The sequence below is a fragment of the Muscardinus avellanarius genome (genome assembly GCF_963383645.1).
Source record: "Muscardinus avellanarius genome assembly, chromosome: 1".
Lineage (NCBI taxonomy): Eukaryota > Metazoa > Chordata > Mammalia > Rodentia > Gliridae > Muscardinus > Muscardinus avellanarius.
Genome location: NC_137786.1, coordinates 116934955 through 116949383, shown reverse-complemented (window position 1 = coordinate 116949383; position 14429 = coordinate 116934955). Strand labels below are relative to the sequence as shown.

Below are 14429 nucleotides of genomic sequence, written 5' to 3'. Positions count from 1 at the left end.
TACTTGCTGAAGCTGTCCTTGAACCTGTGATCCTCCTGGCTCAGCCTCCAAAGTACTAGTATTACAGATGTGTGTGCCACTGCACCCGGCTAGAAGGTAAACTGTCTTAACCATGCATCCACAACCTTACTTACCACCTTTTACTTTGTTATCCACCTCGTCCCCAGGAAGGCCCAGCTTTCTTTCTCCAAAATCAGGTCCCACTGGCTTCCAGGGTGTTCTCTGTGACTTCTCATTCCATTTGTGGGCAAACAGCAGGGAGGAAGATAATGATTCAGACGAGGAGGAGGAGGTGTGATCTGCCAATGGGTCAATACTGCTCCCGGTCAACCAATTAAATGAACTTCTTCCATCTGCAACACATAAGGCCAGAGCAACAGGGACACTAAGCACACAGCAGTCTGCCCAGGGTACTTGTGTAAAGTAAGAAATATGTTGCCTGCTCTCGATGGCTGCGGTAAGCATCATAGTGCTCTACTATAAGATACTAAGAGTTCATCATTCCTAACATTAGTGTTAGAGAATTTTCACTATAATTACTCAAATAAGCTCTACTTCAAGAAACATGTAAAAAAAAAAAAAAAAACTATAAAGGAAAAACACCGAAGTGGTATATAAAATGATAAAGATATTTTACTCTACGATTTATGCTTTGCTGGTCAAAGGAAACAACTAAAGTATTTGAGAAAGAACAGTTTAATAAATTATACATATACTACGCTTGTAATCCCAGCATTTGGAAGGCTAAGACAGAATTGCGGTTTGTGGGCAGCCTCAGCTACTACTTAGTGAGGCCCTCTGAAACTCAGTGAGACCCTCTTTCAAAATAAATATTAAAAAATAGGGCTGGGGATGTATCTTGAAAGTAAAATGTCCCTGGGTTCCATCCCTAGTACCTCAATTTAAAAAAAAATCTTATACATACATACATACATACACTAAATGAATTTGGTTTAACTCTGCTTTGAGAAAGGATGCTTCAAATCTGATGCACTAAATTGAGTTTTCTGGACAAAACCAAACCAACAGATACTGAAACTATCCTTGCTTTCTCCAGGCAGAAATAATTCTTTCCTAACTAAGAACAGTTGTACACACCTGTAATTCCAAGACTGGAGGACTCCAAGTTTGAGGCCAGTCTCAGGAATTTAGCAAGAACCTCTGTAACTTAACAAGATCTTTTTCAAACTAAAAATAAATATGAAGCAGAGCGTGGTGGTACACACGTGTAATCCAGCATTCAGGAGGCTGAGACAGGTGGATCACAGTGTGCTACTTAGTGAGATCACTTGCCATTCAGCAAGACCCTGTTTTAGCACTTCCGGGAAGATGGCGACCAAGTAAAGCGGGGCTTAAGAGCACCGCTAACAACCAATATCCATTACCACAAAATCAGCGCCTTTCATAGCCAGAAAACACCATCACCAGAGAAACAAAAAAATCACCAGGCTCCAGAGAGAAAGCAGACTGAGAACAGAGCTCAGAGCCACAGAGGAGATAACTGGCCTCATGCCCGAGGACACGGCAGCAGCGCCATACTGCCGGCGGCAGCGGTAAATTCACCAGAGGGCTACAGCAAGCCAAGGTGAGCCGCTGCGGAACAGCCAGGCGGGATTTCTCGCCGCAGGTAAAATCTAAAGCTCCCAGTGGCTGAGCTCAGCACACGCCGCAGGGATTCAGAGTGGAAATCAAAACCAAGAAGAAATACGCCAGCCTCACAGCCGAGGGCGTGGCAGAGGCGCCATATTGCCACCGGCGGCAGCAGCAGAGAATTCACCAAATCCAGTACAGCTACATCTGCGTACTCAAGAACAGTGAGTCAAATTGCGGGCCCCAGAGGAGAAATCCCAGTACTGTACTCCCTGGGACTTGACCCAGTGGGGGAGTGGCGGTGGCAGAGATATCACACCATAGGAGAACGTGCAACCTGGCACCCCCCACAGTGTAAAGCAGCCTCTATCGACTCTATCTTCTAGCTTTGTTCTTTTTCAAGATCGTTTTGGGTATCTAGAGTCCATATTCCATATTAGGATAGAGTTTTTTTCTGAAAAATAAATATATAAATATATGATAGTTTCACCTAAAAAAAATAGAAAAAAAATATTCTCTGGTAAGAAAGAAAGTAAAAAGAAATATTGAAATGTTATCTTTTTTTTTTTTTTTTTTTTTTTTTTGTGTGTGTGTGTGTGGGTCTGGGGATGGAACCCAGGGGCATTTGACCTCCGGGCTACACCCCCTGCCCTATTTTTTATTCTTTATTTTGAAACCAGGTCTCACTGAGTTGCAGAGGGCCTCACTAAGTAGCTGAGGCTGTCCGCGAACCGCGATCCTCCAGGCCTCAGCCTCCCGAATGCTGGGATTGAAATGTTATCTTTAAGTCATCAAAAGCTTGGTATCAGAAAATGAAGCTGTTATGTGAGATTATCATTTTTAATTTTTGATAAATTGCTATAATACTAGATGTCAACCACTAAGCCAAGCATGGGAGGGAGGGATGGGGAGAGAATGGGGTGGGGATCGGGTGGGGGCTGACTGGGCGATGTGTGCATGTATGTCTACAAGAGTTTGTATCCCACTATGATGTATGAATACAGTGCACCAATAAAAAATAAATAAATAAATAAATAAATAATAATGCTTAAAAAAAAAAAAGACCCTGTTTTAAAATGAAAAAGAATAGTTGGGCGTGGTGGTGCACGCTTGTAATCCCCACACTTGGGAGGCAGAGACAGGAGGATCGCGCAGGTTCAAAGCCAGCCTCGCCGGCTTAAGAGACCCTGTTTCCAAATAAAAATATTAAAAAAAAAAAAGGTCTGGGAGTGTAGCCCAGAGGTAGACGGGCTTCCAGGAAACCCAGTACCACAATTAATTAATTAATTAAAAAAGAATAAAGAATAAAATAAAAAATAGGTCTGGGGTTTGACTCAGAGGTAGAATGATGCTTGATCCAATTCCCAGTACTACAAAAAATAACAGTTTTCTAAAATTGTGGTAAAAAATACATAAGAATTACAAATTCAACCTTTTGTTTTTTTGGTGGTACTGGGGTTCCTGGAAACCTTTCTACCTCTAAGCTACACTACCAGACCAATTTTATGCTTTTTTATTTTTGGAAACAGGGTCTCTTAAGCCAGCACAGCTGGCTTCGAACCTGCGCAATCCTCCTGTCTCCGCCTCCCAAGCGTGGGGATTATAAGCATGCACCAGCACACCCGGCAAATTCAACCATTTTTAAGCATATAGGTTCAGATGCATTATGTCCATTCATACCTCCACCTTCCATCTCCTGATCCTTTTTCTTCTTCTTCTTTTTTTTTTTTTTTTTTTTTTTTTTGTTGCTGTTGTGATAAAGATTGAACCCAGAGGCATTCTCTCTCCAAGTTACAGCACCAGCCCCTATTTTATTTTTTATTTGGAAACAGAGTTTCACTAAGTTGCAAAAGACATCACAAGGTTGCTGAAGCTGGTCTTGAACTTGTGATTTTCCTCTCCCTATCTCCCAAGTACTGGGACTACAGGCATGCACTACCATGCCCAGCTTTAGACCCTTTTTCTTCTAAAAACCTGAAGCTCTGTACCCAGTGAACTGCAGCTCCTACCTCAGTCTCCACAGACATAGGCAGCAACCCTCTGCTTGCTGTCTCTGAGTGTCTGGCTGCTGAGACTGCCGTTCTTTTTTCCTTTAATTTGATCAATCTTCCTGATGGTTCTTAGATGGTTCTTAGATGTTCACTTATCTCACTTTAGGTCAGCGTTCCTAAAATGTACTGCTTCTGCAGGGCAGTATGTCCAGGGGCATTACCTGCAGTCTGTGTGGGGGTGAACTCATACTGCTGCTGAGTGGCCCGGACATGTCCAGCCTTGGGTCCTCGGGCTGCAAGGGAGCCTTCCTGGGTTGGGTTTTGCATAGTGCTAGGGGAAGCCTGGGTCTCAATAAACATTGGAGTGAGAACAGTACTTCGGAAGCGCCAGTCTGGGTTTATGGTATATTCCTGCAGGAAAAGAATTCCAAAGTAAATGAAGATCCTTCTGCAGCCATGTTGGAATGTCTTCATTGGAAACCCAATGGTACCACCAGTAGACACGCACTGTCACAGTTCTCTGAGAAGCAACTGAAGAACTTCTAATTTAAGTCTTAATAAAACAATTATTTGCCAAGGAGAAACCCTGCCCACTACTGGCAGAGGAAATGTCCCCCAACCCCACAGGACAGATCAACACCATACTCAGTAATGGCAACAGCAGCGTAACACAGTCCTAGAGTCCAAGGACGTGGCTCTCCCAGGCTGCTACATCCCAAACATTCTGAGCCACAGCAAGATGCCACAGGGGAAAACTCCAAACCTGACCTTCAAGATGGGGCACAGTCAAACTGCAGGCCCACCACACATACCACGGAAGTTTACATTCAGGCAATGAGCACAGGGTGCCCGAGAAACATTCATGGATGCTATGTTTAAACTGGGCCCCCCCTTGGAAATCTCATTATGCATATACAAATATTCCACCCCCTCCTCCAAATCTACAATTCTAAGCATTCCTAGTTCCAGGCCTTTTAGGTAAAGGATCCTCAACTTGTACTAGTGTCCCAGTATTAAAAAACTGCCATGGTACTGATTGCTAATAAAAATGTAAAAGGCAGGCAGAGCCTGGGTGCTATGCAATCACTCAGGCGGGGCAAGACTGCAGCTTGGCCTGTTACATTTCAGAACGTCCCCTCCCCTCTCCTTTGCTAATGTTAACCCACAGTAAGAATGTAGAAGAAATTTGACTCTTAAAAATATAAAAGCAATTAAAAGCCCTGAGATCACATGTAGCTCTCCCTGGCATATCTTAAAAGTTTAAGGATAGCCTGAACCCTATGCCTTGCCCTTGGAGATTACAGGAAGCTGCCTCTGTCTCCCTTATTCTCTGTGACCTAGTCTTGTTATAAAATCCATATGTTATTTCAAAGCACCCATGGTTGGTGGGCAACTGATACAGTAGAAGCAGAAAAAGATCATCAGCACCTACATTCAGTAAGTACACTGTCTGTGGATAAGATAGTACTACCTGCCTGGGAAAATAAGTTGCTAGCCCATTTACTAGGTAAAGCTGCTAAGAGAATACCCGTAAAAACTGTTTTGTTTAGTTTTCTTTTCTTTGCAGTAGTGGGGATGGAACCCTGGAACATTCTACCTACGAGCTATACCCCCAGTCCTATTTTATATTATTTATTTAGAAACAGGGTCTCACTAAGTTGCAGAAGACCTCACTAAGTAGCTTAGGCTGTCTGTGAACTGCGACCCTCCTGTTTCAGCCTCCCAAGTACTAGATTACAAGTGTGCGCTGTTGGAGGACAGAGTGCTGACAGGCCAATCACGAGAGTCTGAGGTCACTCCCTAAGCCCTCTGGTGCGTGAAGAACAGCTAGTTGTTCTCAGGAGATCATCTTCTGCTTTGCTACCCAAGCTAATTTTAGCGTGTCTGTCTCCTTTCACTTCCCTATTTCTTTGTCTACGACTGGTCACATCCTTAAGTTCTGTGCATATTCTGCCTGATAAGCTTCTAGCCAGTCACTCTGCCCAGGAGGACCTCCACCCTTGCTTGTGCTTTGAGAAGACATCATGACAATGAGAAAAAAGACTTCATGGCACCAGGTATGTTTTCACGTGGGTTAAGTGCTGCACATGCCTGATATGTATTGCTGACGTGGGTTAAAGAGTTCTTAGTATTTCTGTATGATATAAATATGCTGCAGAAGTGCTAATAAATACGTGTTGTGCTTCCAAGCCTCAGGTCCCCCGTGTCTTTCTTTTCTTTCTTTTTTCCTAGCTCTCCGTTCCTCAGTCCCGACCCCTGTGAGAGGTCACCACAGTGCACCACCATGCCCAGCGTAAACACTGTATTGAAGGGACAGGGTCTGAGAGGAGGCAGAGTTCCATTTTTGAGCTCTGCAGTGTGTCTTTCCGCAGCCTGCTGCTTTTTTCTTCCCTTAATACTTTTTGTTTTGTAATAAAAACCTGCTTAAGCTGCAACTGAGCTGTCTTTTAATTTTTCCATTTTCTTAATTCAACATATCTATTTTTGTGTGTGTGTGTGTGTGGATCTGGAGATGGAACCCAGGAGCTACAACCCCTGCCCTATTTTTTATTCTTTATTTTTAAACACGATCTTGCTAAATTGCACATGGCCTCACTAAGTAGCTGAGGCTGTCCACGAACTGTGATCCTCCGGTCTCAGCCTCTTGAATGCTAGGATTACAAGCATGCGCCACCATGACCGGCTCAACATATCTATTTGAATGGAGGAAAAGAACCCACCTCACAGTGCCATTACAATCATAACACTAGGTCACCACTAGGCCCTGACTAGAGTAGCTCTCGTTACAGGGGTCACAGGGGAAGTGGGAGGAGTGGTTAGAAGAGCAGTGGGAAGGGTTGAGATCCAAGTGGAGCCTGAGAAGTGGAAGAGTGGTAGTCTCTGGGAGCCAGGGGAATGCCAATGTCTCAGAAGGGAAATCAGGAATTTCCTGAGGAAACTGAGGCACAAGTTTAATGACATTAGAAGATGTTTCTTAAAGAGTGGGAAGTTGCGCAAAATTCATTATGATTAGAGAGATAAGCACGCACCTGAAATTCACATTCTGACAGAGGGTGCTCAAACATAGGATTTGGATAATCTGGGCTCATGCTGGTCATTTCAAGCAGAAAATTTGTTGCTAAACTTAAAAAGTGCACCTCTATCTTAGGAGAATATAAGGAATTCAGTGCCAACAATCGGTCCAAGGTATTTGAAGGTAGCCTCATTTCATGACTCCAGAAGTTCCGAATAATTAATCTGAAAAGCAAACAGAGAGAAAATATATTTTTAGATACTGGCAAAGGAAAAAAGTACTGCATACAGTGTCCTGTGGGGAAGGCACAACTCTCCCTTCACAGAATATTTAAGGGACAAGAAACTACATCCCACAACGTTCACAGAGTATAATCTGAGTCATGAAAAATAATGTGTAATGAAGGAAAGGAGGGGGCTGTGCCTCAAACACAGCGCATTTAACAAGAGGCGAGGGTTGAGAGATATTCTTCTTCTCCCATCTTTATTTTCTAGAAAGAGTTCAATAACAGGGCTTCACTAAGTACCTGAGGCTGGCTTCGAACCTGTGCGGTCCTCCTGTCTCAGCCTCCCAAGCGCAGGGATTACAAGCGTGCGCCACCATGCCTGGCCTAACACATGAACTTTTTTTTTTCCTTTTTTTTGGTCCTAGAGATTGAACCCTTTTTATTTTGACCCTCAGCAACAAGCAAGACCCTTTTTCCAAATAAAAAACCCAAACACCGGGCATGGTTGCACACATTTGTAATCCCAGTACTTGGAAGGCTGAGACAGGAAGGTCACAGGTTCAAAGTCAGCCTCGGCAACTTAGTGAGGCACTCAACAACTTAGTGAGACCCTGTTTCCACATAAAATAATAAAATAGGGTAGGGAGTGTAGCCTGGAAGTAGAATTACCCTGGTTCAATCCCCAGTACCACAAAAATAAATAAATAAATAAATAAAAATAAAAAATTCAAGAGTTTCAATTTAAAGTAACATAGTAGGAATTTTAACTCTTTTCATAGTAAGATTTTAAATGCATATTTACTAAACATTATGAAATGCAGAAGGCAGAGAAAATGCTGATGTTGCACAAACATTTCTAAAACTACAGAAAAAAATACTCCAACATAGCTCACAAAACAATATCCCTAAAATTTAATTGTCTTGATTTAATTATTTCACAAGGAGCACGTACTGCAGGCCATGGTTCTCGTCGATCAACCCTTGAATCAGCACATCTTTTGCCAACTTAAATATTTCCTGGGAGTCATCATCTGTCTGACTTTCCAGATCTCTGAGAAAGTAAAAAAATGACAAACATTAGTACCTTGTTCTCACTGTTTTGTTCACCCCAAATCACTGTCTAGAATTAGAGCAAGAAGGCTGGCTCTTCTGGGCCTGTGCCTCCCAAGCACAGCGCAGGCCCCCAGCTGTGCCCAGACCCGACCCTCGCTTGTGCTTCCTCCACCCACCAGTGCTGCCAGCTGGAGGGGCGCAAGGGGGAGGTGTCCTGGCAAGCTCTCTTAATTCAGGAGACAATCAGATCGTAAAAGGATAACTACAAGCCAGACATCGTGGCACAGGCTTGTAATCCCCACGCTTGGGAGGCGGAGACAGGAGGATCGCGCAGGTTCAGAGCCAGCCTTGCTGGCTTAAGAGACCCTGTTTCCAAATAAAAATATATAATAGGTCTGGGAGTGTAGGCCAGAGGTAGAAGGGTTTCCAGGAACTCCAGTACAACCAAAAAAAAAAAAAAAGGATAACTACAAAAGCAAGTTTTAAAAGGGTACATTGTGTACTTCCAACTCAACAGAAAGTTATGCCATCTTAATATTTCCTACACATATGTGAAATGAGGTAATTAAGGACACAATTCATATACTAAAATAAACTTTATGTTCTAGATTGCTGAATGCACCCAAAAAGAACAAAAAAAGTAATATAAAATTTCAATGCAAGCCGGGCATGGTGGTACACACTTGTAATCCCAGCATTTGGGAGGCTCAAACAGGAGAATCCAGCCGGGCGTGGTGGCGCACACTTGTAATCCCCGTGCTTGGGAGGTAGAGATAGAAGGATCCTGCAGGTTCGAAGCCAGCTGTGCACGCTGACTTAGGAGACCCTGTTTCCAAATAAAAATGTAAAAATAGGTCTGGGAGTGTAGACCAGAGGTAGAAGAGCTTCCAGGAACCCCAGTACCACCAAAAAAAAAAAAACAAAAAAAAAACAACAACAAAAAAAAACCAGGAGAATCCGAGTTCACGGCCAGCCTCAGCTACTTAGTGGGGCTCTTCACAACTCAATGAGACTCTGCTTCAAAATAAAGAATAAAAAATAGAAATGGGAGTTTCGCTGGGAGGTAGAATGCCCTGGGTTCCATTCCCAGTACTGAAAAAAAAAAAAAAAAGAAAATGTCAATACATAATTTACCTGTAATTGTCATGAATCCACATGAGAATGTTATACATTTGTTCCCTGCACGTTGGAGAAGGATGAGAAATGAATTCCACAACAGGGTTCAGAAGTTCTCGGAGTTGAACTGGTTTCAAATTTGCCATCATCTTATAAATTATGTTCAAACACACTTTTTGTCTTTCATCATCTCTATGATGAGAAAATTTTAAAAACATATGAATTTAAGTTATTATTTTACTTCTCAACTATGACAGACAACCTTGTATTTCTGCTCTTCTACGGCTTCAAATTTTGTTTTATTTTTCCCAGCACTATAAAAATAGTTTTAGATAATGCTACATCTACATAAGATGACATTCTTAAAAATAATTATTGTGGGCTAAATTATCAAAAAATAAACAAATTTCCAGGCATGGCAGTATACACCCATATTCCCAGTACTTGAGTTTAGCTCAGAGATAAAACACACAGGGGACTCAATCCCCAGTAACAAACATTTAACAGTATGTTATTGTCAATTTCTTAGTTTTGTAAGATGGGGAAAATTGGGTGAAGGGTATGTGGGATTTCTGTGTGTATGTTTTACCTTTTCTATAAAGATAAAATTATTTCAAATTATTTAAAAGTAAAAAGTTTATTTAAAAGAAACAATACCTGGCAAACAAAATAAGCTAAATCTATAAAGGAGTTTAGAGTTTAAAAAACAGTTTCAACAGCTGGGCGTGGTGGCGCACGCTTGTAATCCCTGCACTTGGGAGGCTGAGACAGGAGGATCACGCAGGTTCGATGCCAGCCTCAGCTACTTAGTGAGGCTCTCAGCAACTTAGTGAGACCCTGTTTCCAAATAAAATATAAAATGGGTCTGGGAGTATAGCCCGGAAGTAGAAAGCCTCTGGGTTCCACCCCCAGTACCACAAAAATCAAAAATAAAAAACAGTTTCAAGCTGGGTGTGGTTGTGCATGCTTTGTAATCCCAGCATTTGGAAGGCTGAGACAGGAGGATCACGGTTCAAAGACTTAGTGAGGCCCTTTGCAACTCAGTGTTGCTGGAAGGTAGAATGCCCCTGGGTTTCATCCCTAGTACCCCAAAAATCAAAACAAAACAAAACAAAAAAAAGCCAGTTTCAAGTGTTACCAAGTATAGCAGATAGTAAAGTTAAGTGTAGTTTGAATCCTAAATGAGGCAAGCACCTATTCTTTGTTTTGGGTCTTTTACTCCTTACAGCACTCAGCTTAGTACCTAACAACAGATATCACGTTATTTACAGCAGAAGACATGACATGAACTTTGTTATTGGCATGCCACACATTTGTCAGTAACTGATCACTAGGTAAAAATAAGTATACAGGTCAAAACTGAAAGACTATGGAGAAATAATGACTATGGAGAATAATTTCTCTTTTAAATAAACTTTCAGGGCTGGGTGGGGGGGTGCACGCTTGTAATCCCAGTACTTGGGAGGCTGAGACAAGAGGACTGCAGGTTCACGGCCAGCCTCAGTTACTTAGTGAGACCCTCAAAATAAAGAATATAAAATAGGGCTAGTGGTAAACTGCAGAGGTAGAATGCCCCTGGGTTCCATCCCCAGTACTGCAAAAGTAAATAAATAAATTAACTAACTGATTAATTAAGTTACTTTTATGCCATACTGCAATTTTGAAAATAAATGAACAATTTTAATGGAAGGCTTGTTGGCAAAACAGGCTCAGAACTCACATCCACACAACTTAATCTGAAAAAAGCCAGACAATATCCTGGATCACCTCCTAGATTTGTGGCCTGGATGTGACCATCCCAGGTATAAGGAGAAAGGGACAGAGGCCTGGCCCATATTTCAAACCCACACTGGCTTAAATTTTTCCTTTCAGATTTGAACTTCACAAATGTGCATTTCATAAAAACTGACTAGTGCTTCCTGAGCTGAAAGAGGCACTAAACAAAGGACTGTTTTATGACAGTGTCAGACCTGAGGGTGTGTGGCTGATGTTCACTGACCTGTGTCTCATGACTTGAAGGAAGTCTTTGCTCTTCAGCTGGAAGTACAAGTCTGTTATTCCCTCTGCACGACAAAGCACTACCTCCAGACAGAGTGTCTTCATCACTCCATGAAATTTCGGCAGTAGAAAGAACACAGCATTCAGGAACCTAGGGGTGGGTGACTGGTTAGAGGATGGCTGGCCCCTCCCACCCAGCTAGGAGCAAGAGAGCAAGCAAGCCCTACCTGTCGGCGAGCGGGGGAAAGCCCTTCGCCACCTTGTTCAAACACACGATGAATTTGTCCTGCATGGTATTCTGATGTTGCTTCAATTGTTTTACAACAAGTTCACACACCAACTCTGCCAGTATCTGAAAAATTAAGTTTCTTTTCAAATACACCAAAGTGGAAAATAAGGTTTCTCTCAGATATTTAGGTAAACACAAAGAAGGTGTCCAACGTTATCACCAACACCAACCAAGCTTCACAGGTGAAGTAACGGAAACAGCCATGGTTCAGCATCAGGCACCTGAGGCTCCAGCGGCGCTTCCCTGTGACAAGGAGCGAGCAAGACCACATGACCACTGTGCCGGGAGTGGGAGCCTTCAAGGAAGGCGGGAAGTCTTTTGAGCCACTTAGCCAAAATCAGTTATAGTGTAATGTGTCTCACATACAGCTTAGGACATGTTTAAAATGTTCAGGTCTCTGGTCAAAAATTCACATGAATCAAGCCAGGCATGATGGTGCGCGCTTGTAATCCCAGCATTTGGGAGGCTGAGACAGGAGCATCGTGGTTTGCAGACAGCCTCAGCTACTACTTAGTGAGGCCCTTTGCAACTCAGTGAGACCCTGTTTCAAAATAAAGAATAAAACACAGCGTTGGAGGTATAGCTCGGAGGAAGAATGCCCCTGGGTTCCAGCTCCAGTACCGAAAAAAAAAAAAAAATCACATGAACCAAAATGTGCCCCATCACTGACTCCCTGCCTGTGCCGCACTGTCTGTTTTATTCCTACTTTCTGTTGAGTCATTTGCATATTGTCTGTTCCCTCTCCAAATGCCAGCTCCCCAAAGGCAGAGACCTGCCCTTCCCTAGGCCTGACAAAGAAGTCCTCAATGTAAGCACTCCACACAGGTGAGCACTCAGCAGCCAGTAGCGTGAAGTTACAGGAGTGTCCACATTCCACACAACTGTCTTTCCCTTTCAAGCCCAGAAAGCAGCCTTCCAGAGGCACAAGCCAAATACTTATCAATACAAATTTACTAGTATGAGACTCTATTAAGATTATAATCCAGTAAAGTATTTTACTATTGATTTCATAAGATAAGTCTTGTGGCTAGAGGTGCAAATCAACAGTGGCCTGCTTGCTTTGCATAAATAGCGTCTTTTTTTTTTTTTTTTTTTTTTTTGGCAGTACTGGGGATTGAACTCAGGGCATTCTATCTCCGAAATATATCTCCAGCCCTACTTTATTTTTTTATTTTGAAATAGGGCCTCACAAGTTGCTGAGGCTGGCCATGTACCTGGGATCCTCTTATCTCAGCCTCCCAAGAACTGGGAGTACACTACACACCCAGCTTAAGCTATGTCTTTTATTAAAAGTATTTCCTCTGATGACATAATAAAATTGTCAAAATCGAGCATATAAGAAAAGCAAGTTATAGAACAGTACATATAAAGCAAACATAAGATAAGCAGGTGCACACACACTGTAACCACGCTGGGTATGCAGGTACTGCAAAAGACCTGGTGGGGAGAACAGGAACTATCTATGTACTTCTTCATGTTTCGTTTGTTTTTATTATTCTATTCTGTTTGGTTTCATTCTGATACTGGGGTATTCTATTTCAGAGATACAACCCCAGCCTTCTTATTTAAACAGGGTCTTGCTAAGTCACTACATGCCGGCCTCAAACCCATGACCCTCCTGTCTCAGCCTCCCAAGCAAACATTAAAGGTATGCAACACCAATCCCAGCACTCATGTTCGTTTTGTTTTGTTTTGTTTTGTTTTGTTTTGCAGTACTGGGAATGGAACTCAGGGGCATTCTACCTCCAAGGCACACCCCAGCACTATTTTTTATTCTTTATTTTGAAACAAGGTCTCACTAACTTGCAGAAGTAGCTAAGGGTGACTGCAAACCACGATGCTCCTGTCTCAGCCTCCCAAATACTGGGATTACCAGCATGCACCACCACGCCTGGCTAGCCTTCGTGTTTTATTTCCAGGTTTCTACACTAAATCTATACCGCTTTTATATTCAGAAAAAAAAACATTAAGACAAAAGTGGTTACTATTCTTAAGCTAAGTTTAAGTAATGAGAAAACAACACTGTGGGTCAGCTGTAGGGTGTTCTATCTGTGGTGAAGATAAAATATTTCAACCTAATATTTAGGAACTTAGAACCATGTGATTAACAAGGTTATTCTGAATTTTAAATTTTTTCAAATTTACAAAATTAGCTCTTAATCACTAAAACAAATTATAAGTCTGAGCCTTCCAAGGGGGTCTATTTCCTTGAGTTACTTCTTTTCTTTTTCCTTTTTTTCTTATTTTTGCAGTACTGGGGATTGAATCCAGGACCGTTCTATCTCTGAGCTACACCCCCAGACCAATTTTTTTTTTTAATTCTTTATTTTGAAACAGGGTCTGATTGAGTTGCAAACGGCTTCACTATATAGCTGAGGCTGTCCGTGAACTGGGATCCTACTGTCTCTGCCTCCCAAATGCAGCGATTACAAGCATGCGCCACCACGCTCGGCTTTACTTTCCTTTTAAATTCAAACAAATTCATAATCAGGGAAATGGTCCAGCTCTGTCTTGGGTAGCATACCTGGTTCTCCTGAGGCCCTCCTGGTTGCCTGACTGGGACCTCAGCCTGGACTCCAATTTTGTCTTTTCTTTGAGGACAGCAAATGGAGTGGAGATACAAATTTGGGAATCATAACCATAAAGGATGGCTTTTAAGGTTGGATGAAACAGGCAGGGGACCAGTTAAGAAAACAAAAGAATGTTGAAAGGCAGTGAAGGAAAGAAAAAGGAACTGCTAGAATACAGAAAGAGAGGCCTAGGAACATCCTGGAAACAGTGGCTGCCTGGGCCACCCTGGGCAGACTGCAGCAGGGGTACGCCAGGGGTGTTCTAACACTGAGCTACAACCCCAGAACTTTCTACATTGTATTCTGAGACAAGGTCTCACTCAGTTGCCCAGGCTGGCTGTGAACTTTCAACCATCCCACCTCAGCCTCCTGAGTCATTGGGGTGACAGGCATGCACCTCTACGCCCATCCACAGCATCTTTTGTGTGTGTTTGTTCCCGTGGTGCTAAGATGGAAGCCAGGGCCTCAAACAGGCCATGGAAGTGCTCTACCACTGAGCCACACACAGGCCTTCACAGCACTTCATTGACAGTGGCTGCGGTGCTGTTGTGTCAACATGAAAGCGGACTACCCAGCTTTCTTC

The 14429-nt window shown here is 42.7% G+C and overlaps 1 protein-coding gene across 3 annotated transcripts in view; it reads right to left on the bottom strand.

The window, feature by feature from the left end:
- Positions 1–14429, bottom strand: part of PRKDC (protein kinase, DNA-activated, catalytic subunit) — a gene marked incomplete at both ends in the record, with an annotated part of 201911 nt that overhangs the window by 58082 nt on the left and 129400 nt on the right. For 2 of the 3 annotated variants that reach the window (XM_080713686.1, XM_080713687.1), the window contains 7 exons: positions 138–353; positions 3803–3992; positions 6611–6818; positions 7773–7871; positions 9008–9181; positions 10989–11138; positions 11215–11339. In XM_080713686.1, coding sequence (XP_080569812.1) covers positions 138–353; positions 3803–3992; positions 6611–6818; positions 7773–7871; positions 9008–9181; positions 10989–11138; positions 11215–11339 — 1162 coding nt within the window. Of the gene's footprint in view, positions 1–134; positions 354–3802; positions 3993–6610; positions 6819–7772; positions 7872–9007; positions 9182–10988; positions 11139–11214; positions 11340–14429 lie in introns of all 3 variants that reach the window. The other variant, XM_080713685.1, reaches the window with a different exon arrangement.